The sequence below is a fragment of the Marmota flaviventris genome, chromosome 8 (genome assembly GCF_047511675.1).
Source record: "Marmota flaviventris isolate mMarFla1 chromosome 8, mMarFla1.hap1, whole genome shotgun sequence".
In the NCBI taxonomy this organism is placed as follows: domain Eukaryota; kingdom Metazoa; phylum Chordata; class Mammalia; order Rodentia; family Sciuridae; genus Marmota; species Marmota flaviventris.
This window is the reverse complement of record NC_092505.1, coordinates 69077675-69102079: the sequence shown is the minus strand read 5'-3', so window position 1 is coordinate 69102079 and position 24405 is coordinate 69077675. Positions and strand designations below refer to the sequence as shown.

At 31.8% G+C, this 24405-nt stretch overlaps 1 protein-coding gene across 4 annotated transcripts in view; it reads right to left on the bottom strand.

The window, feature by feature from the left end:
- Positions 1-235: 235 nt before the first annotated feature.
- Positions 236-24405, bottom strand: part of Cip2a (cellular inhibitor of PP2A) — a 35373-nt gene continuing 11203 nt past the window's right edge. For 2 of the 4 annotated variants that reach the window (XM_071615822.1, XM_071615825.1), the window contains 15 exons: positions 23619-23694; positions 18847-19065; positions 17627-17805; positions 16297-16376; positions 15892-16021; positions 14730-14829; positions 12339-12457; positions 10288-10483; positions 8606-8680; positions 8408-8518; positions 4890-5086; positions 2800-2913; positions 2541-2623; positions 1446-1585; positions 236-551 (listed from right to left, as the gene is read on the bottom strand). In XM_071615822.1, the coding sequence (XP_071471923.1) occupies positions 381-551; positions 1446-1585; positions 2541-2623; positions 2800-2913; positions 4890-5086; positions 8408-8518; positions 8606-8680; positions 10288-10483; positions 12339-12457; positions 14730-14829; positions 15892-16021; positions 16297-16376; positions 17627-17805; positions 18847-19065; positions 23619-23694 (1990 nt within the window). In that variant the 3' untranslated portion in view covers positions 236-380. Of the gene's footprint in view, positions 552-1445; positions 1586-2540; positions 2624-2799; positions 2914-4889; positions 5087-8407; positions 8519-8605; positions 8681-10287; positions 10484-12338; positions 12458-14729; positions 14830-15891; positions 16034-16296; positions 16377-17626; positions 17806-18846; positions 19066-23618; positions 23695-24405 lie in introns of all 4 variants that reach the window. The other 2 variants (XM_071615824.1, XM_027943206.3) reach the window with 2 other exon arrangements.

Genomic DNA, 24405 nt, shown 5'->3' with positions numbered 1-24405 from the left:
CTCACAATGAACAAATCACTTAATTAGGTATTTATCAAAATGTATCCTTGTTAAGTGACCCATGACTGTAATCACAAATGAGAGTAGACAAGGAAAAGAGTAGTTTAGAAAGACTATAATGCAGGTTTCTTAAGAATACTCTAATGTAACAAGCAAAGAAAGCTTTAAGCAATAAAAGCCAAAAACAGAAAAGTTTAAAAAAAATTATAATTCAAAACACCAAATAAAACATGCATCAAATTATGATTTTTACTAAATTATTAACTAGATAATAATTTCCCATTGTTTTGGAGTCACAAGTAACCTCCTTTAACCACCCCCCTCCAATACATAAATACACCCAAATTATCATTATTACAAATTCCAAAATGCCATGATGTCTATATACTAAGATTTACAGTTTCTGGACTTATTTTTCCACCACTTAAACTGTGAATCATTGCTATCATATGAGAGTGTTTGTTCAACTCTTCTTGTTGAAGTTTCACCAAATTTTCTTTTTCTTCCAAACGACCTTCTAATTGAGCCTTTTGAACCTCTAGGGAGGAAGCCTATGGAATTGGGGAAGGGGGTAGGAGAAAATGAAAATTGAGAAGAAAAATAGCTTAGTATGATTTATCTTTAGGTATTTTAAGATCCTTTATTTTTCATTTGTGTGTAAGACAACCATTTCAAGATAACAATATAATGTGTATTATATTGCAGTTAGACAAATTATATGGTAAAGATAAGTAATAATATAATGTAAATTAGGAAAATACTTTCAACTTATCTTTTTAAGTCAATAGCTAGCAGCTAAAGTTTTGCAGAAACTACTATATACTACTACATTAAAAATTACTAAAAAATGCATTAAGGCAGACAACAAAAAATGTAAAAGTGGTATTAAATTTTATGTCTCTCCTATTACTCATGGTTTATAATAGGTGGTAACATAATTGGCCAGAGAGAATAATTCATGGCTAACACTCAAGTTGAGTGACCATAAAATAGAAAGAGCACTATTTTTATTTTTGGAATATTTATGACCATGATTCTGTTACTTCAGACTTCATTTTTTCATTTTTAAATTACATGTATTAATATTAAAGTATTACTACAACATTTGTTAATCTGAAGACAATTAAGAAAAAAATGTTGTGTCCTTTGCAAATTACAAAGTTCTAAATCGCTATGAAGGAAGATTATAAGTAGAAATATAAGTACTTGCATATGACATCAAGAACCAGGAATCCCTTTCTATATTTTTTGAACACTTGAAAGCTGTTAAGTGCTGGTATGCAGTATACATTCAATAAATGTTTGATGATTTTATGAAAAACAGTGTTAGAGAGCCCTTATAACAAGTGACAGTCAAATGGCTTTGAAATCCTAATATCTTTTAAACAAAATTACTAATAAAACAGAACATAAATTTATCCTTTTCAAATGCAAAGAAGTCTTACCTTAATGCTCAACTCTTTTCTTATCTGTTCTGTTCTGTTTAATTCTTTCCTAAGGATATCAATGGATTCTTCCTTATCTTCCCTTTCCTTTTGTAAGACTTTAATCTTTTCTTCTTGTGCTTTTGTTTTTTGATGCAAATCTTAAAACAAACAAACACCAGCTATGTATTCATTTATATATTCATTGGTCTTATACTGATATTACCTTAAAAAGCATTAGTAACTATTATAAAAGCAAAAAAAAAAAAAAAAAAAAAGCAATGAGTAAGATAAAGAGATATCTTGCTGGGGCTGGGGCTCAGCTGTAAAGTGCTCGCCTAACATGTATGAAGCCCTGGGTTTGATCCTCAGCACTACATAAAAATAAATAAAATAAAGATATTGTGTCCAACTACAATTATTAAAAAAAAAAAAAAAAAAAAAAAAAGAGAGAGAGATATCTTGCTGCAAATACATGTTTTTACAGAATTTGCTGAATAGAAATTACCATGAAACTCTTCCACTGTTAGTACAGAAATTACCAAGTATTCATTCCATTCCATTCCCTATTTCCTGTTATGAATATAAATATATTATACATCAAAGACAGGAAGAACAACTCTCAAGAGCATAAGGGTTAGGAGAAAAAACAGGGGGAAGAAAACCATGAAAAATTATATAGTTATGTTTCTGTGCTCTAAGGCAAGTGAGTTAGAACAAAATGTTTTTATACATCATTTCACAGATGCAGCATTAAGAAACTAGAAGCTAAAAGTTACCTAGCACTGCCACCTGCTGTTATGACTCTTAAAATTTTTAAAAGGAAATTATTTCTTGTACCCCTAGATTTAAATATATATATATATATATATATATATATATATATATATATATATATATATATATATATATATTAGTCTTTTCAACTTGGATCAAGCTAAGGAAACTACTTCTATGAAATATTACAAAAAGAAAAGGGAAGTTGTGATTCTCATTTAAGGTTTAAAAAAGTTGAGAAGTAAAAAGTAATTAAAAAGTAAAAGAAGCCACACATGCATTTCTTCCAATGCAAAACATGCTAAAAATAGGCAATGTATTAAACAAGAAGTTACTTACTTGCTAATTTACATTCTCTATCTACTAACTGGTTTTGGACTTCTTTTCTCTGTTCTTCTTTCTCTAGCAACTGGGTAATAGTTCTGAAGTTATAAAAGAAAAACCATTGGACCATATTATTTGTGACATTTTGTTCCCAAGTATTTCCCCAGAAAATAACACAAGAACCATAATTACTTGTGAAATCTGCCAAATATATATTTTTCTTTTGTAAAATCCCAACTAGAATATATAAGATATTAGAATAAAGAAATTTTACTTTTCATTTTGTTGCTTGAGTGACTCATTCAACTTTTTCACTGTCTCAATTTGTTTATTCAGAGAATCACATGTGATCTCCAAATCTTTATTCTTCTGTTCAGTAGTTTCATTTCTGAAATGACAATGAATTGGTAACTTTATGAAAGAAAACACAATGGAAAAAATAGTACTAATAAGAGGAATGTTATGAACAAACCGATTTCAATGAACTCTAAGACAGTAAAGATATGTTCAGGTTGACTGATGTGGTTAAAAATTAATATGAAATAGAAATATGTGAGACAAGCTGGGTGTGGTGGTACAAGCCTGTAATCCCAGCAGCTTGGGAGGCTGATGCAGGAGGCAGGAGGATCCCAATTTCAAAGCCAGTCCTCAGCAACAGCTAGGCACTAAGCAGCTCAGTGAGACCCTTTCTCTAAATAAAATACAAAATAGGGCTGGGGATGTGGCTTAGTGGTTGAGTGCCCCTGAGTTCAATCCCTAGTACTAAAAAAAAAAAAAAAAGAAAGAAAAAAAGAAATATGTGAGACATTAGCCTTATTTTATGGATATAGTTTTAGTTTACCTACTAAAAGTTTTAGTTACTTAGCCACTAAAGAAGTTTTATTTTTGGTGGACACAAGCAGGTCACAGTAAAAAGATTAAAACAACTAAAAAACCCTAACCAACAAAAATGGGTGGCACTGGCCAAATGTGGCCAACAGAAATATTTCATCTGTGGTAACCTCCTATTAAAACCCTTCTCTCTCTGTGAGAACTATTTCTTTTCCTCTTGCTTGAATCTTACTCTTTCACACTCAAAAAAAGAAAAAAAAGAAAAAGAAAAAAAGATTTCATCGATCTATCACAGAGTTCTTACCAATATGAATTTGAATACTTTTATTGAATTTGAATACCTTCAGATACTCCTGATAATTAAAATGAACACTCCCTAACAATTAGCTTCCCTTTATTACCTACATGGCAACTGAAGTTTTACTTTTGGTGGCCACAAGTAGGTCCCAGAAACCATGTATTTCTTTTGGACCACAGCTTACATTCTTACATGTTAATCTGATTTAACACAGAGTGCATGTTATCAGTGGTGTCTCAAAAGTTGTTGGGGGAAACTACCCTGTTTAGAAATGAATTAGTCATCACAACTTCCATTACTTTTATTGATAGGCAAATAAACCAAAGAACCTTGCAAAGTTAAAAATTTCTACATCTGTATTAACACAATTTTAAAATAAGTTTAAAAAAAAAGTTCCTCAGAATGTTTTCATTTTTATTGTTTGCTAGAATACACATAATAGTTCCTGGTCTTCCTGGAAATTCAGAAGTTTTAAAAATGGTCTGAAAGTTTGACAAGGGAGGAAAAAAATAATCAAAACTTTTATTAGTAGGAATAAGAATTATATGACTATAGATCTCTAGAAGTTCTTATAGATGAATTGTTGTGTATAACCTTTTTAGATATAAATCTGAAAATATCTGTCAAAATTTTAAAATGTATATACTCCAGTAATTCACCTACAAAACTTACTCTACAGATCTGTAGTCATACAAGAAAATACATATAACTTAACATCATTAAGAGATGAATTAAACACAACCAAATCTCTCTGCTATTAAGGTTGAAAGTTAGGAAACTACCAACATACAACTATTTTTTGAACTGCAGAAATGACAACTCATATGGTTTGACCTGATGATAATTGCAACAACTAAGTTCATTCAACAATTAATGAGGTGCTTAATTATATATGAATCAAGCACCATTCTAGGCTTTACGGATTTTTCAGTGACCAAAAAAAGCAAAGAAATTTGTCCTTATGGAGCTTACATCCCATATGATTGGTGACTATATGAATAAAAGAAGCAAAGTTAACTGCAAAGAAATAAAGGACATCTATATTCTATTTCCAAATTTACTAATGAGTTTGAGGAAGCAATAGTTCATTTCACCATGACTCAAGTTTCTTGATAACTACTTATTTTATGGGGTAAGCAAAATATATGAAATGCTTGCAAAAGAATCTTAGTATCACAGAAAAAAATATAGTGTGTTCATTCTAGGTTGTAACCTTGGACGGAAACCTTATTTACCTATGAAGAAGTTCCATGTAAGATTTTGTCAGTATTTCATGTTCTTCGGCCACAGTCTCTAACTTCCTATTATGCTGAAAGAGATGCTCGATATCACTCTGGGCTCTTTCTGACTCAACTTGTTGTGACTTCAGTAATACACTAAGTTCTTCATTTTTTCTTTCAACTTCTCTTAACATACCAGCAAGTGTTCGTGCCTTAAAAGAAAACAGCAGACTATCATTTATATATAACTATGTATCATCCATAACATTTCAGTTAACAAATCACGTGTACAATGAGGTCCATTAAGAATTTATACACAGCAATTCACCTATAAGAACTTATTCTAGAGATCTATAGTCATACATCTCAGTGCATATAATTTAAGGTCATTAAGAGATGAATTAAATACCAACATCAAATCTCTGTGATATTATGTTAAATGTTATGAAATTGCCAATATACAACTACTTTTTGACCTGCAGAAATGAAAAAATGACATGGTTCAACCTAATACTAATTACGACAACTAAGTTCATTCAATGATTATATTGCTTAGCTATCCATGATTTAAAAGATTCACCCAGTATCAAATAAGTCAGTATCTACTGACTATAGAGAGTTGCATTAATCATATATATACTTATTACTCAACTGTATTTTTAATAAATAAGACACAGGGTGAGTATTCCTATCCCCAATGCTTGGAAAAAAAGTGTTTCAGATTTCAGATTCTTCAGAATTCTGGATTATGTGTATATACATAATGAAGTATCCTGGGGATAGGGCTCTATCTAAAAACAAAATTCATTTCTTTCAAATACACCTTACATAGATACTCTGAAGGCAATTTTATAGAATATGTTAACAATTTTGTAAACAAAATAAAAAGTTTCATGGTAAGAAATTTTCCTTTGGATTATGAAGCATTTTGGATTTCAGAATTTTGCATTAGGAATGTTCAACTGTATTATTATAGTTTTATATTTAGTAAGTCATTCTCATAAAAACAATTTCAGATGACCAGGCTAAAGGAAATGAACAAAAATTTAACATAAAAGTAGCTATAGGGGCTGGGGTTGTGATTCAGTGGTAGAGTGCTTGCCTAGCACTTGTGAGGCACTGGGTTCGATCCTCGGTACCACATTAAAATAAATAAATAAATAAAAGTAGTTGTAGCTACAATTAAAGGATAGCCATTAAAAATAAACTACTAGTTGCATATGTCAGTTCTTCCATTTCATGTAAGAATTAAGAATAAGACCTTAGTTACATCACAGATCCTTAATACTTAAAATTAAGGTGGCATACTCAAGAACATAGCAATATTTAATAAGTGACATGAAACATTAAAGGATAAAAGTAACTAAAATGAGAAATGAATTATCCCTACCCTTCTAGCCTTAAAAATACTACTTATTTTCAAATGCCAAATAAAAACCTATATCCTACTCGTTTTTATGACACAGACTATAAAAAAGTAATATGAATTAGTGTTGTTTTTATGATAAACATTTCTAGTACACGAATAAAATATTAAATTTTCTTTTTTAATCTTTATTTACCTATTTATTAATTTATATGTGGTGCTGAGGATGGAATCCAGTGCCTCACACATGCCAGGGCAAGTGTGCTACCATTGAGCGCACCCAAATATTAAATTTTCTAATAAAATGCAAGACATGTCCAATAGACATAGAATGTAAGAATGCACTAGGAGAAAAGATGGAAACAAATTATTTCAATATCATTATTTTTTTATATTTACACTTAAGTTCAATATACTAGTTAAGACAAATAAAGCCATGCTAAAATAGCATACACACACACACACACACACACCCAAACCTATATTTCTCCATATTTTTTAGAATGCCTTTAATCTGAAAATATCATAAAGGTATTTTTATGTGTCACTGCTTTTACTGCCTTTAAAAATCCAAACAACTTTATAATAATTCATTACAAATAAAATTAAATTGTGTAGATTTGTGACTGATGGGAATTTCATATTACTGAATTAAATTCTGACCTATATTGTATACATCTTATATATATTTGTACATAACCAGTATCAAACTTACCAAGCATCTACCATATGCTAAATATGTGCTATGTATGGCTTGGAGGTGCACAAAATCTCCAATGTCCCAAGTAAGGGGAAGATAATGGTATTTGCACATAATGTGAGAAATATTATTAAGCACAGCATTGATACACAGTAAAAGAATAGGCAAACACACGAATGGGTTGGAAAAGATCATAGCAGAATTCTGGGAAATAGAGGTATTTAAATTGCAATCTGAAGACTATAAGGAGTCAGGCAAAGAAAGAGAAGTTGTTCTACACAGGAGACAGAAATTACAAAGACAAGGAAACACAAAAGTATGGTAAGTTTTAGAAAATGCAAAGTAGTCTAATATGGTTGACTTCACTAAATAAGAAGAAGCGCTAGATATGGATTAGGAAGTAGTTGTAATCCTTATATGCTACACTAAGAACAATCAATGATATTCTGAGAGCAATGGCAGCTATTGTGAAGGATATTCAGCACAGAAGGGATAATCAGATTTTTGCTTCAGAGATCTCTAGGGGTGGGGTGAAGAAGGGCAGAACCAAACACAGGAAACAACTTTGGCTGAAGTGTAGAGGGTAGCTGAAAATAGAGTACTAGACTCAGGCAGGAGGACTCTAAATTAGAGATTCTGTTGTGACTCTTCCTATGAAAAACAAAAAGGAATTGACCTATAGTAAACAGAATTAGGAACAGACATAGGCAGAAGAGTGTAATTTTTAGGAGGTAGAATCAACAGGACTTGATTTTATGGTTTTTTAAAATAATTTTTTAAGTTGAGGATGGACAGAATTCCTTTATTTTAATTATGTATTTGTATGTGGTGCTGAGGATTGAACCCAGTGCCTCACAGGTGCAAGGCAAGCACTCTACCACTTAGCCACAACCCCAGCCCAAGAAAAACGTTTTTTAAAGGGAAAGGTGATTAATTCACTACTAGTTATGATTAGTTTTAAATATTTGCTGTACACTTAAATGTAGCTGTATAGGAAGCTCTAAATACAGCACAGGAAAAAAAAATCTGTACTTGCCATAAATTGGGAACACTAACATTTTAATAATGGTTAAAACCAAAAAATACATAAAGAATATCAATTAGATAGAAAACAAAATCAAAAGATAGACTTAAACATAATAATTATTTTTTTTTAAAGAGAGAGAGAGAGAATTTTTAATATTTATTTTTTAGTTTTCGGCGGACACAACATTTTTGTTTGTATGTGATGCTGAGGATCGAACCGGGGCCGCACGCATGCCAGGCGAGCACGCTACCGCTTGAGCCACATCCCCAGCCCGACTTAACCATAATTAAAGGGAAGAAAGTTTCAAAGTGGAGTAGATGCATCAAATCCTCAGGAAAATACATTTTGATTATAGTAATAAAAATATAATATCGTGCATATGATTTACTTCATTCATTAAATTTTCTACTAACCAGACACGTCTTTATATCCGCACATACCTCTGTTTCAGCTTGAGTTCTCTGACAGCGATACTGAGCAATCAGTCTATCAGCTTGTGCAAGAGCTAGAGCTTTGGCTTCCAAGAGATCTTGTAATCTGCTTTCCTTGGACTGTTACAAAAACATCATTAATTTTTATCAATTTCCAAAACAACTATTAAAACTTTTCAGAAATAGTTAAAATAAGCTTGTACTCACAGCTAATGTGGAGAGTTTCATCTCATAAACATCCATTATATCAGATATTCTCACATCATTTATCTGATCCTTGACCTAAGTTTTTAGATTCAAAATCAGAAAATTGTTAACATGACAAAAATCATAAAATAAATTTCTACTTCACAATTAAATCATTAAAACTTAATGATGAATAACAAAGAAAAATAAAAGAATGTTATATCAGATGTTTGCTTCGGCAGCACATATGCTACAATAGGACACCTTTGGTGCAAGAATTAAAATCAAGAATCAATAAATAGGATAGATTCAAACTAAAAAGTTTCTTCTCAGCAAAAGAAACAATCTGTGAGGTGAATAGAGAGCCTACATCTTGAGAGCAAATCTTTACCCCTCACACATCAGATACAGTACTAATCTCTAGTGTATATAAAGAAATGAAAAAACCTAAGCACCAAAAAAACAAATAACCCAATCAATAAATGGGCCAAGAACATGAACAGACACTTCTCAGAAGAGGATATACAATCAATCAACAAAAATTTAAAAAGTTCATCATCACTAGCAATTAGAGAAATGCAAATCAAAACTACCCTAAGGTTTCATCTCACTCCAGTCAGAAGGGCAGCTATTATGAAGATAAACAACAATAAGTGTTGGTGAGCATATGGGGAAAAAGATATACTCATACACTGCTGGGGGGACTGCAAATTGGTGCAGCCAATATGGAAAGCAGTATGGAGATTTCTTGGAAAACTGGGAATGGAACCATAATTTGACCCAGCTATCCCTCTCCTTAGTCTATACCCAAAGGACTTAAAAACAGCATACTACAGGGACATAGCCACATCAATGTTTATAGCAGCACAATTCACAATAGCTAAACTGTGGAACCAACCTAGTTGCCCCTCAGTAGATGAATGGATAAAAAAAAAAAAAATGTGGCATATATACACAATATAATATTACTCAGCAATAAAAGAAAATAAAATCATGGCATTTGCAGGTAAATGGATGGCGTTGGAGATAATGCTAAGTGAAATTAGCCAATCCCCAAAAACAGAAATGCCAAATGTTTTCTCTGATATAAGGAGGCTGATTCATAGTGGCGCAGGGAGGGGGAGCATGGGAGGAACAGAGGAACTCTAGATAGGGCAGAGGGGTGGGAGAGGAAGGGAGGGGCATGGGGTTAGAAATGACAGTGGAATGTGATGGACATTATTATCCAAAGTACATGTATGAAGAAACGAATTGGTGTGAATATACTTTGTATACAACCAGAGATATGAAAAATTGTGGTATACATATGTAATAAGAATTATAATGCATTCTGCTATCATATATGTTAAAATTTTTTAAAAAATTACATAAGGTGGGTCACTAACTTGGTGGGGAGTAAGGAGGAAGAGAAGGAGGAAAGATTTGATAAGCTTATGGCAACTTTAAAACTATTTCTTAAGCTGGCTGCATGGTAGAAAGGGGACTAGGAAGGACTGATAATTGTGTTAATAAATGCTAAAATTTTATGACTGATTTCTGTTCCTGTCCTTTCAAAATTTCCACAATAATATACTTCTTATGTCAAAAGAAAGTTTCAGTGATGAAATGAACATCTAAGGTTATTTAAATAAATGTTACCATTAGAGGTAATTTTTAGCTGGGAGATACCAGGCATCATCCCATTTAATATTGTTATCACTCACCATTACTCCAGATTGAAGTTTCTCTATTAATTCCTCAATGTTCAACCCAGGAACATTATCTTTCAAAAGGGGAGGTGTTAAACACTTTACTGATGTTGGAAAACTGTGACTTAATGACTGCAAAGGCATTCTCCTGGGCATATGTTCTGTTTCCTGTTGTCTATATGCATTATTTGCTGCTATACTTTCTCCAAGTCTGAATGAGAGTCAAAAAGAAAACAAAGTAATAACAAAATAAAGTTAAAAAAAAAAAAACAATGTATAATTAGGGAATCTTTTAGAACTTTTTTTTTTTTTTTCAAAATATTGATTTTTTGTAGTTGTACACAATAACTTTTATTTTATTTTTTTTTAGTGTGGTGCTGAGGATCGAACCCAGGCCTTGCACATGCGAGGCGAGCGCTCTACCGCTGAGCTTTAACCCCAGCCCTTAGAATGGGTCTTTTTGAATAGAAATCTTTAAATCTTCTCAAAATAATTTTGGAGAGCATGAAGAAACAGGGTTTTGGGAAATGTCCTAAATTTACTAAAGAACTTACTTTTTCACTTAAATCCTTCATTGTAACACATCCATCTTTGGTTTGGAGGTACTGCAGAACTAGTGTGTGAGTGTGCATTATTTGCAATGACTTACAAAATTATTGGTACTGTTCAAAGCAACCTTTATGCCATGAGAGAGATCACCTGGCCTTTATGTCCTTGATGTTTGTTTTTTTTTTTAAACTCTGTCCTCACCAATCAGATTTCCATCCTGCCCACTTAAAAGCCCATGTTGTTCCTATCTCAGGGCTTTGTATGAGCTCCTCAGGCCTTTGCTAATGCCCTATGCAATATTAATATTAACTACCTCTCCTTCCCATAACAAAATATACAAAATGAACTCACCCTCACTTTTAAATATTCTCCACTGACTATACTGTAAATTTATGACAGCAGGAACCCAGTCAATTTACTGCTATGGTCAAAATGTCCAGAAAAGAGACTGACACACAGTCATAATAGGCCCTTACCAAATGTTTGTTAAAGGTTAATAAATAAGCATGCACAGAAAAACCTACTTACTTATCCATCCTATAAATTTGCCTTATTGAACTGCCCAAGATAATATCAAATAAGAACACTAAATAGTAAACATATATGAATGTTTTGAGAAAAGTATCTACAATACAAGACAAGGATGGTCAAAATAGTGAAAATGGTAATGAAAACCTCATGTCCAGAGGCAGAGGGTTCAGATGCCCATGTTCATTGTGGATGCAGTCTTCCCTCTGAAGCTTGAGAAATTTTTAAATATTAACACTATTAAAGCAATCAAGCAAACACCAAATGGAGTTGCTACATTTATAGACCATTTGTATCTTGTTAACTTTAGAAGCTTCCTGTATGACCATATATTTGATGACCTTTAGTAGACATTTTGATGGCAACCATTTAGTTTACAGAGAACTACTCCCAACACAACAATTTGAAATTTTTTCAAACATCATTGCAAGTATTCTTTTTTGTTATTTAAAATTGGTGAGCATAGTGAAAAAATCTTGCCTGGCCAGTGTCTATTCCATTTTCTGATAAAAGCACAGAATTTTTCTTCAGGAACCTTTACATCAACCTTATCCAAATAACTTTTAATCCATGTAGTTCTCACAGCTAACCCCTTAGCAACAACCCAGATCTGGTCAAGGATATTTATGCTTATACTACTCACTTAAAACAACTAGAAAGGAAAAGTTCTTCCTGTAAAGAAACTAATATGGTAGGATCCAAGTGTAAAAAGAATCCTGAACCTACTACATTTTTAAAAACAGGTAGTAAGAGACAAAGAAGGATGGTATCTGGATAACATCTTTTACTTCATGGATCTAGTGTTCCCATGATTGAGTACATGTCTGGCCCTTTCAGTTGTAGGAATCAAAATTTTATTTTAATAGCATGAAAAATTACTGACAATCACAAAATCTTCAATTCAATAATCTATTCATATTAAGGATTACTGCACAAACAGTAATCATTTCAATAGCACAAGAGATACATTGCAAATGACTGTAACTCACACCAATGCAGGAAAGTCTGGCAGTGGAGCAGCTTCCAATAATATTCCCAATCCACATTGTACTTGTTCTCTATTATCTGACGTTAAAGCAAAAGCCAAAGGAGTAATCAAACGAGGATCCTAAACAAATCAGAAACCAGAAAATAAGAGGCAGAAAGAATATATGATGTCAGGTCTTTAGAGCAAAGTGGCAAATTCTAAAATGTCTCTATTTAATGTCTGAATGCATTAATGGACTTTACTTGTTTATAGCTATTTACACTGTCATGCAATCACTATGAACACTAGCTTAAAAATTTAGCAAAAGTTTGGGATGCTTTCAATTATGTCTATGAAAATTACATCTTAAATATTTTGATAATTTTAAAATATCATTCACACCTTACTAATGTTTAGAATCACTGTTTACTTTTTCTAATTACCATTTAATGAAAGAAAAAAATGGCTAATAATGTCCAAATTGGCAGTTATCAATTAAAAATTCAAATGAACTCAAATCAGAAAATTTAAGTTTAATGACTGAAACAGTATAAAGTATTAGTTCTCTATATTAGTAAATATTTTATATTGGTACTGTCAGCACCAAATCATCCACTACGAAAAACATCCCCTAAGAACATAAAAATCACATTTTTGGACTCAATTCCTTAAAAGGCACGTTGTTAATAAAGATATTAATATATAATTCCTTCACACTTAAAACATTAGGTGACTTGTAGGTACTCAAGCATAATTTGTGCTACAGAATTATGGTAACAGCAGGTCTTTAATTACACAACCCTCAATGGATATCTTTCTTTATAATTTCTCCCACAAAGAAGAATCCAATTTGCAGTTTGGAAATTTAAATATAGAGAGATGAAATTACTCACTCAAGACTATACCAACAACTGGTACAGTCAAACTCTGAATCATTTCTATGCCTTTACACATAATATTCTCAAAAGTGTGTAAGTGGACGTGCCTAAAGTTTGTTTTGGCTTCTACCCTTTCTACACATTTTAGAGATATCTTTGCTAAGTTACTGTACTAACAATTCAGCATTAACAGTAATAATTAATTACACATTTTTTGCTAAATACCTATAAATGGCAGGTGTTATTAAAATAGACACTGTTAAACAAATGTTGGTCTAGGCCCCAGAAGATCAGAAATAATAAGAATGAAGTCATTTGTACTAAATGTTACATAATCAAACTGAACTTTGATTTGAATCTTTTTAAATACAAACAAAAAGATGAAAAACCTCTAAGTCAAGTAACTAAAATGACCAATTGCTTTTTGTTTCTTGTTTCTGGATTTTTTAGAACTTTTTCTATCTAGAAAGCCAATCTCCCTTTGCCTAGCTAATGAGAACACTTATTTTACTTGATAGAACGAGATGTTGCCCGATTCTAGAACTGTAAATAAAAGGCCAATTAGATATTTAAACTAAATATGGTGTTATTGTCTTCTGATAACATGTAGAGCTTTTATTCATACACTACTGTTTTGAAATCTGAGTGAGTTATTTTCTGCACTCTTCTTCTAATCTTATTCTTTTTCATAATTGAATTGAGTCCTCTTCTCCTGTTAGCTTTTCATTGCTATGACCAAAAGACCTGATAACAACACTTTAGAGGAGGAAAAGTTTATTTTGGATCACAGTTTCAGAGGTTCAGTCCATGGCTAGCTCTGTGCACAAGGTGAAGCAGAACATCATAGCCAAAAGATGTGGAAGAGGAAAATAGTTCAGGATAATGGCAACCAGGAGGCAGAGAAAGCTCTGCTCAGCAGGGACAAAATATAAATCCCAAAGGCATGCTCCCAGTGACCTACCTCCTCCAGTCACACTTTACCTGCCAAACATCACCACCCAATTAATTCATATCAGTGTACAGATATGGGTATGTACCAATTAAGTTAAGGTTCTCAGAACCCAATAATTTACTTCTGAACTTTCCTGCACTGTCTCACACATGAGCTTTTGGGGGACACCTCATATCCAAACCATAACATAGACATTTTCCTGTCCCCTTACTATTCTTTCTCATCAACCCTAATCAAAACAAAACAAAACGAAATCTAAAATAAACACGACTTTCCTAATGCCAAGTGAAACACATAAAGAAATCCTCAAGTATGACACAAGAAAAGAATGAAGAGTATTATTATCACTAACATTCTATACATTTAAATCAGGAGCACTTAATGTTCAGTTTTGGGGAAAATATGTAAAATAATAGTATAACGAGAATATTAAAAGTACTGATAAAAGTTAACTTTAAACTGTCTTCTGGTGGCCAATTCTAAAATAAATATCCTTTAAAGATTTATAATATTAAAACAAATATATTCACTAGATATCAGTTAAATATAAATCAACTTCACTGTTTGAGAAGTTTAAACTCACCTGAAGGATTTTGTAGAAGCTTACTTCCATACCAGGAACCAACTGTTTAAGTTTGTTCATCAAATCAAGAGTTTTCAAAATTACATCAGCAGCAAGTTTGCTTTAAACATAAGTCATATTTAAATTAGATAACTAAAAAAATTCTTTGGGCTTATTTCTGTTCATAATTCTAAAGAAAATGAACAAACAACCGCCCCCCCCTTTTAAATGGAACTGGAGATTAAATTCAGGGCCTCATGCATCCTAGGCAAGCACTCTAACACTAAGCTACATCACCTGCCCTATATCTTTGTATTTAAAACTCAAGAAGATAAGGAATTACGTCCGCTGATGAGTAAAAATATTAGAGATCAATATTCTTAAAACTCAAGACCCAAAGAGAACAAACTTGTATTAATAATCTAAGTTTAAACAGTGTTTCTTTTTCTATTCTCAAATAGCAATATCCTTTAAGCTATATTGGAATATGACCCATTTAATTCTTAGTTTTGTCACTGGATTATAAATGGGGGGGTAATCTTAGGTGATTAAGAATACCCAATACAAAGTGAAAGAATTATACTAGGCCATGTTCTCAGAGTATAAAAAGTAAAAAAGAGATAATTTTTATTAGATTATCTTCATTCATGATGAGGAAGAAACATAAAAGAATGTCTTCTTACTATCAGTGAAAATCTACCTTTAACCACAACTCCTGACAGGCCAAGAAAAGTTGTCTTTGTTAAAAAACTATCAGCAGTGATTCATTATCTTAAATAAAACTATCCCATTTTTTCCCCATATATTTCATTAAACATTATGAACAAAACTCCTATGAACAAAGTCATTAAACTATGAATGAAGATATTAAATAACAATTGAGGCAATATAAAAAAGAATTTCCAGAAAAGGAATGTGCAGGACCCTTAGCTAATCACACATGCACATACCCAAAACCCTAAACAATGAAACGAAACCACAGAAGTTAATAATTTTCTTAAGAAGTACACAATCTATAAGTTAAATGTTTTTAAACAAATTCATTATGAAAAAATACTTTAATTCTCTGCTATACCTTGAGTTAACTGAACATACACTAGGATGATCTTTAAAGATGAGCATCACCACATCTTTGATTTTTATTGCCCTTGACCACTTTGCAATATGAATTTCTTATACTCACCATAATTCAGAATCGGCTACCTTTGTTCCAAACCCCAGGTCAATTCTGCCATATGTAAACTGCTGTTCTATGAGAGTGGTACATTTGATAGTAGTCAGAATTTTTGCAATGTGCATTTTCAAAGTATCATCTCCACACAGAGGTTAAGTTTTGTTAAGACACAAACAAAAAATCCTCAATATACTATATATTTGTGTAGTTATATACAACAGAATAATTTCATATTAATTATTTATTTGTCACTGCAATCCAGTATAATTACTGTTATATTTGCTCAATGACAGAAAACTGGAACTGAGGCTACTAAAGTAAGTGGCAAGTGAAGAACTCATACAAAGTTTCTGACTCAAAAGTAAAATAGAAAAGATGGAGGCTGGGGTTGTGGCTCAGTGGTGGAGTGCTCACCTAGTACATGCGAAGCCCTGGGTTCGATCCTCAACACCACATAATAATAAATAAAGTGGAGGTATTGTGTCCAACTACAACTAAAAAAAAAAAAAAAAAATATTAAAAAAGGTGTTTCTCCACCGGATGTACACGTTTTCTTAGCAAAGATCACGTTTCAATAAATATTTATTGAATTAAGGGAAGTTATTTTCTCACATTTTGCATATTGTAAATTACTGTGAATATCTACCACCAAAAAGAGGCTGTTACGATGGCATTCAATGAAAAGGCCTGAGTATATCAATTGCAAATATCTCTAAAGTCAAGGAGAATAAACATGAATCTGTAAAGCAGTGGTTCTCAAATCTGGTGGCATATTATAATCCCCTACACTGATGAATCAAACAAACAAACAAAAATCAACACGCAGAACATACAATCTCCACTAATCCTAAGGTTTCAAAATTACTTTCATTACATCAGATTCACTGGAAGGTTCCTGTGTCTAAATTTTCTTGTTTCTCAAATAATTCTAATACCAAACCAGAGTTAAGAGTTAGTACTGTAAAAAGTTGAGCATATTCTGGTTCCTTTATACACCAAGAAACTTGACCAGGTGAATTAAGAGATCTGGTTAGATTTGCTTATGGGGGAGAGGGCATTAATTAAATATTTTAAAAATGGGATTTGCACTTAATTAGCAACTCAGAGTTAAGTATATGGAAAAAGCAAACACAGGAAAGAACTAAAAATGAAGTTAGAAGTGAAACTAATTGTATTTAAGGTTTTCTTTTAAAATAAAGTTATGTTGATAACATTTGTTGATGGACCTTTATTTTTATTTATTTGTATGCGGTACTGAGAATTGAACCCAGTGCCTCAAGCATGCTAGGCAAGTGTGCTACCGCTGAGCCACAACTCCAGCCCAAAGGCTTTTATTTTTAAAACACACAATTAAAAAAAAAGAAAGAAAAGCTGGGCTAAAATCATGACAACTACATATTTATTACTGATACACTCCACTAAAGATGGCAGGACTTATCATATAGGGGTAACAATTAGAATTAAAAGCAAAAGACAGTAATAAGATAATTTTAGAATGCATCTCCAAATCTCAATTTGTAATAAAAATGCTTTCAAATTAAGATTAGAAAGCATTTCTTAAAATGCACTTTAGTTTAAACATTTTACAGAGAAAAGCGGGAAAGTCTATATACTTAGAGACTTTTCATTGAAACTTTTAAAAATTTTCAGTTTTAATATTTCTGAACAGAGATGATCATTGGAAATGACAAAATACAAAGACAAAATGTAATGCAGTACTGGAAAAAAAATATCATTTCCATACTTATGACAGCAAAGGATATTTAACAAAACTTCGATGGCCTTAACCATCCTTTCACATTTTTTTCTTAGTAAGGCCTCATCTAGATTTTGTTCTGTGAACTGAAGCTGATCAAGGATTGTAGGCAACAGAAGGGTCACAAAACGGTCAGCTGAGGAACAGTTAGCAGTATCTATAGCATCCTAGAAAATTAATAGTCAACAATGATTAAAAATAAAGATGAAATACAGAGTATAAAAACAGTCATCATGCAGCTGTCACAGTCTCTTTAGATGTCTTATTTACTTTAATATTTCCTTGACTTGAATCTCCTGCTTAAAATTTACCTTTGCATCCCTTTTTGAAGGCCATGATGGCTATTTTTTTCCTCAAAGGGAATAATAAGATTTTGCAAATAAGACATTTTTAATAGACCTGGTGATTTAAAATTTTTCAAAATAATTTAAGTATTTACTAAACCCCCCCCAAATTTGCTAAAAATAATTATAATAAATAATAACAGATTGGTCTTAATGGTTAATAACCATAATTTCCATCAAGAATCTCAAAAGCTTTTTAAAAATATTCAAACTGTTGAGAATCAAGATCAAGTTAAAATAGGATAATTTGTGCATAATCTTTAATGTATGTAATCACTCACACAAATATTTATTTGTAGTTCAGAAGCATCCACCAATGAGAAAGAAAATGCTTTAGGAAGACAGTGGAATATAAAAAAATGTAAAAACAGGGAAAAGAGTAGAGAATGCTAATTTGCAGAGATAGTAGAATCTATTGACTAAGGTGATTTTTTTCCTCTATCCTAAGTGCATAGCATATAGTCTGGCATGTTCACTCTATCTTATATTCAATTAAATCTCATATTCTATCTTTACAAACTCAACAGCTAATAAGGACAATGAACAACTTCTACTGAGAAAGACAGAATGTGACTATTAAAAGTATAACCATACAACAAAACTATACAAATCTTATCAATACCTTTACTTATTAAATAGAAACAAGAATACAGAAGCTATTCAATGAAAAAGGGAAAAGTAATGAATGTGAGTTTGGCTGAAAAAACACTTGGTAGTTGAATGCAGCAAGTAAGTCTAGAGTGACTGTTTCAGAATAATTTTCCAAAAGTATACGAACAATTGGAAGTTTACTATGAATGTTCTTGAAAACAAAATGTTAAGGGTAATGAAAAGTAGAAAAATCAATTTGTCTAATTTTATTACCTCAAATATTTCCCTGAACAACTCCAGAGCTAAAACAGAACAGTTTTCTGATCCATCCAATGGTTGGTTCAACCAACGAAGCAAAGCCACAGTAGGTTCTAAGCACTTAGAACGGCCTCCCAGAATGGTATTGCCAGATGGAGACTGTTCAAACATCATCTGAGTAAGCACGTGGCGCAGCTGAGTCACTGAACAGAAGGCAAGAAGTAATTCTAAAACCTGTATAATATAAAGTCTTCATTTAATGTCAATTTCTTCAGACTGCATCATACAAAGCATATGATGAAGCTAAAAACGCCATGTTTTTAAAGAAAATATTCTCAAACAAAGTTAAAAATGGCTTCCAATTTATCTTTCAGTATTATTTTTCAAATGTGTGATAAGGTTCCAGGCTATAAAGAAATTTGTTAACAGTGCTTACCTCTGATAAGCAGGACTATGAGAACAAAACAGGGAAGGGTGACTTCAACTACTGTTATACTCTTTTTATAGTACTTAAATCATGTTAAAACACAAGCATGTTCTGTTATAAAATGACAAAAACTTCAAAAGTTAAGAATTAATCCTCAGTGTCAAGAATCACTATAAAGCATACTGTAGGATAAGATAAAAGTGGCATCTCAAAGCCTTAAAACCGTATGGATGACTGTTTCTATACTATTCTTTACATACTTGTTAGCATTATGACCCTTAGCTACCCTACTATACTCAGTTCTCCATTTTGTAAAATGGGCTATAACCACTACATTTACTACCAGTCTGCTTATTAGCCATCAAGTTAAAATCTATCTTATTTCATGTACTATCAAACTAACAAAAGTTTTTTATTTGGTATCTCTTTGCCTATCTACTACTTTTTAAGCGACATAATCAGGATTTGCATTTTACTCAACATGACAGTATCTGATTTTAATAAAATCCATCCCATATTCATGTATGGTAATAAATGATGAACAATCTTTAATTTACACTTGCAAATATAAACTACAGACCTTGTTTCTGAATAGGTAATAGATTCACATTGCTCTAAAGTTAAACCCTGATCTCTAGGTCCAGAAACTTTGACCTGGAGACAAGCAAAGTTTATTGTGTATTTCACAGAGCTATTTTATGCATATTTAAGGAGATAGTTTTCCACCCACACTGATTTTCTTAAAACATTCATAAAATCAATCATTAGTACAGAGCTAGTTCATTTTCTAAACACATCTGTGTAACTGGCAATCAGACCAGGAGGACTCTACTAAAAATTCCAGGATCCCTCAGTGAACCCTCCTAGTGAATGCCACAACTAGTCCTCTCCCCTAAAGATTTTTGATATAGAGATTAATTTTATCCTACATATTTTTGAATTTCCATATAAAAATTTCAGCCAGTTTGCTGGTTTATACAAAGAAACTCACGTGGAACTTTATACAGTACTTTTATGTCTGGTTTCTTTTTCCTTTTTTTTTTTTTTTTTTTGGTACCAGGGATTGAACACTAGGGCACTTAACCACTAAGCCACACCCCCAGCCCTTTTTCAGTTTTTATATTGAGACAGGAACTCACTAAGCTGCTGAGGGCCTAAGTTGCTGAGGTTGGCTTCAAACTTACAATTCTCTAGTCTCAGCCTCCCATGCTGTTGGGATTACAGACATGCACCCCAGTACCCAGCCCCCTATGTCTGGTTTCCTTAGCTTAGATGTATACATACTATTATTGCATTTTATTCCTTCTCACTGCTATATACTATTCCGATGCAACAAATACCACATTTTACTTATTTATTCCATTGATGATGGCATTTGGGTTGTTTACAATTCTTAGCTAATAGGAGTACTACTGTATTTTGTATATGGCTTTTTGTGAAAAAAAAAAAAAAAAATACACGTGTCTATATATACTTATATATATATCTATATCAATATCTCCAGTTCTTTGAGGTAAATCCCTAAAAGTGGAATTGCTGGGTCATACTTTTATGTATATATGTATATATATATATATATATATATATATATATATATATATATGCCCAGTATTAGTAGATAATGCCAGTTTTCACAGTTTAGTACTGTATGAAAATTATGGTCTGTCTAGTATTTTCCATTTTAAACATCCAGTGGTTATATAGCATTAATACCATTTAAATTTGCATTTTCCTGAAGATTTATAAAGTTGACTAACCATTTAATATTTATTGACCAAGTTGTTTATATTCAGGTATCTACTGGGTTCGGCGTTTTTTTTCTACTCTACATTAAAAAATAATTTTAAAATAATATATTTTGGGTAAGAGTCCATTTTGGACATACGTATTGTGGATATCTTTTCCATGCTGTGAGTTTAGATGCCCTTTTGTTTTCTATTTCTTTCTTATTTTTTTGGTGCTAGGACTGACCAAGAGATACTTTACTACTATGCTACATCCCCAATGCTTTTTATTTTGAGACAGGGTCTTGCTCAATTGGTGAGGTTGGCCTCAAAACTTGCAATTCTCCTTTCTAAGCCTCCTAAGTCTCTGGGATTATAGGCCTGAATCACCATACCAGCTGCCTTTTTATTTTCTTATTGATAGTCTTTTCATGAACATCAAATCTTAATTGTAATGTAGTCTAACTGACCAACATTTTTCCTTCTTTTTTTAAGTTGTAGATAGACACAATACTTTCATTCATTTTCATGTGGTGCTGAAGATCGAACCCAGTGCCTCACATGTGCTAGACAAGTGCTCTACCACTAAGCTACAGCCCCAGCTCTATCATTTTTCCTATATTTTGTTTCCTGTTTAATTTTTCCTGCTTTACAAAATCTTTGTCCATCCCATGGCTCTGAAGATATTCTGGCTAGATGTTTCTCTTAAAAGCTTCACTGTTTTTACCATTCACATTTACATCTACAACCTTTGTATTAATTTTTGCATTTGGTTCGAGATAAGCTTAAGGTTAGGGCTTTTTTTTGTTTGTTTGTTTCCTAGACATATATTCAATTGATTTAGTGTCATTTAAAAATCACCATACTTTTAAGATTCTACTGCTATCAATCAGAAGGCTATATACTTTGAGTCTGGTTTAAGACAATACCGTGTTCCACTGGGCTAGCTATCTTATCATTATGACTCTGCTCTATTATGGTAGTGTTACATTAAGTTTTTGTATCTGTACTATGAATCATTCAATTTTGTTCTTCAGAAGAGCTGAGGTTATTTCAGAACTTCTATATATCCATATAAATTTTATAAACAGTGTCTCAATTTCTATATAACACCAAAACCAAAACTAATGCTAAAACAAAAACAACCAAACCTGCTGGGTTTTGATTAATTACATATTGCAAACTCTTCCAACCAAAGAACTTGGTATACTCATATTTGCTTAGTTGTGTTTTTCTAAACTGTTTTGTAATTTCACAGCAGAGGCTCCACATACATTTTGCTACATTTATGCCCTAATCATCTGATATTTCCTTAAAAATCAGTAAATGCCATCTTAAGAACTTTATTTTCCATTTATTTGTTACCAGAATAAAAATAAAATTTAATTGTATTACTGATCTTACATCCAGCCCAACTTGCTCAACAGGTTCACTTAATTTTTATGATTTCTATAAATTCAAGATTTTCTATATTCACAATAACATCATCTGAATAATAAATTTTATTTCTTCCTTTCCAATTTCTATAACTTTTATTCATGTTCATTTTCTTACTGGGCTGTTTGGCATCACCAATAAATACTGTTGAATACAATTGGTTATAATGAACATTCTTTTCTTATTTCTAAAATGAAGGAAAGTTCTCATAATTAGCCATTAGAAATGATGATGCAATAGATTTTTGGTAGTTATTCTATGAGGGAAAGAAACTTCTGTTTATTCCTACTTTGCTAATCTTTATCATGAATGACTATTAAATTCTATCAAATGCTTGTTCTTCCTCTAATAAGTTAATACCATTATTTTTCTGCTCTTATTAATGTGAGAAATTATATTATATATTTTTCAAAAGTTAAACCATTTTTGCATTCCAGGGATAAATCTCATTTGGTGACAAGGCATGATCCTTTCTAAATACTGGCTTTGATTTGGTAAATATTTTGTTTGGAATTTTCACAACTAAGTTCATGGACGACATTAATATATAATTTTCCTTTCTCATATCATTCTTTCAGTTTCTGCTATCAAAGTCATTGTGGTCTTATAATCAAACATACTTGCATGCTATTTTATATATAGACATATATATATACACACATACTACTATATAAGACCAATCCCTTTGGTTCCATGGTGCCTAATAAAGCATATGTATATTCCATGACAGAGCAATTCTGCTTTTAGGTACACAGCCAAGACATACATGTCCATAAACTCACCAAAAGACATGTAGAAAATAGTTAATATAAGATTCTTCCTAATAGTCAATCAACAACAACAGCAGCAGCAGCAACAAATCTGTAAAGCTTTATAAAATGTGGGTAAATCTCAGAACAGCAACAACAAAAAAATGCAAAAAGTACATGTTATATGTTTTTGTTTACATAAATTAAAAAATAGAAAAAATAGCCTATCAGAAGTCAGTTTGTGTCATCCTTGCTAAGGAACTGGCAGGTACTGACTTAAAAGGGAGAATAAGAAGAGTTACTAGAGTTCACATAATATTCTACTTCCTGGTCTCAATATTTATTACACAAATATATTCAGTTTGTAAATATTAAGAAAGCACTACACTTGGATTTTTATGCCCATTATAGTTTATAAAAGGTTGAAGACAAAAATGTATTTTTACATACCTTTGAAGAAGAATCAGGATCTTTACCATTAAGAAGACCTAATACTTGATTAAGGCATGAAGAAAAGTGTTCATACCTAGGTTTAAATAAAAAGCATATATCAATTAATGATATATCAAAAAGGATTTATTTATAACATAAATGAAACATATAAGTATTCCTTCCACTATTTATTTATTCTAATATAGAATACAATTTTTGTAAAGTTTACAGATACTTCTTGACTTATAATGCAGTTATGTCCCAATAAACCCATCTTAAGTAGAAAGTATTTTAAGTTGAAAAAGTATTTAATACAACCTTATCTACTTAATACCTTAGCCACATAATACACTACGGAGTATTGGTTGTTCAGCAGCTTACTGGTAGCTGTTCCTTATAGCCACCACTCAGCATTGTAAGAAAGTATGACACTACATATTGCTAAAACAGAAGATCAACATTCAAGATCTAAAGTACAGTTTCTACCAATCTGTGTATTGCTTTTACACTATTGTGACGTCAAAAAAATTCTTAAGAAGTCAGATCACTGCAAGTTGGGTACCTATGTTTAAAATCTGGAATCTATCTTATACTATTATAAACATAAATTTGCCCTCTCATTTATTGAAACACAGTAACTCACTTGGCAATAATCATTGAATTTTAATATCTCAACTGTCTTATGTTGTAAAAGATTGTGTTCATTTTATAAAAATTCAAAGGTCATAGGAATATACTAATAAATTACATAGCTACTTATTTATATAAAACATCTAAAATTGGCAAGCATTAAATTAGGCTCTGC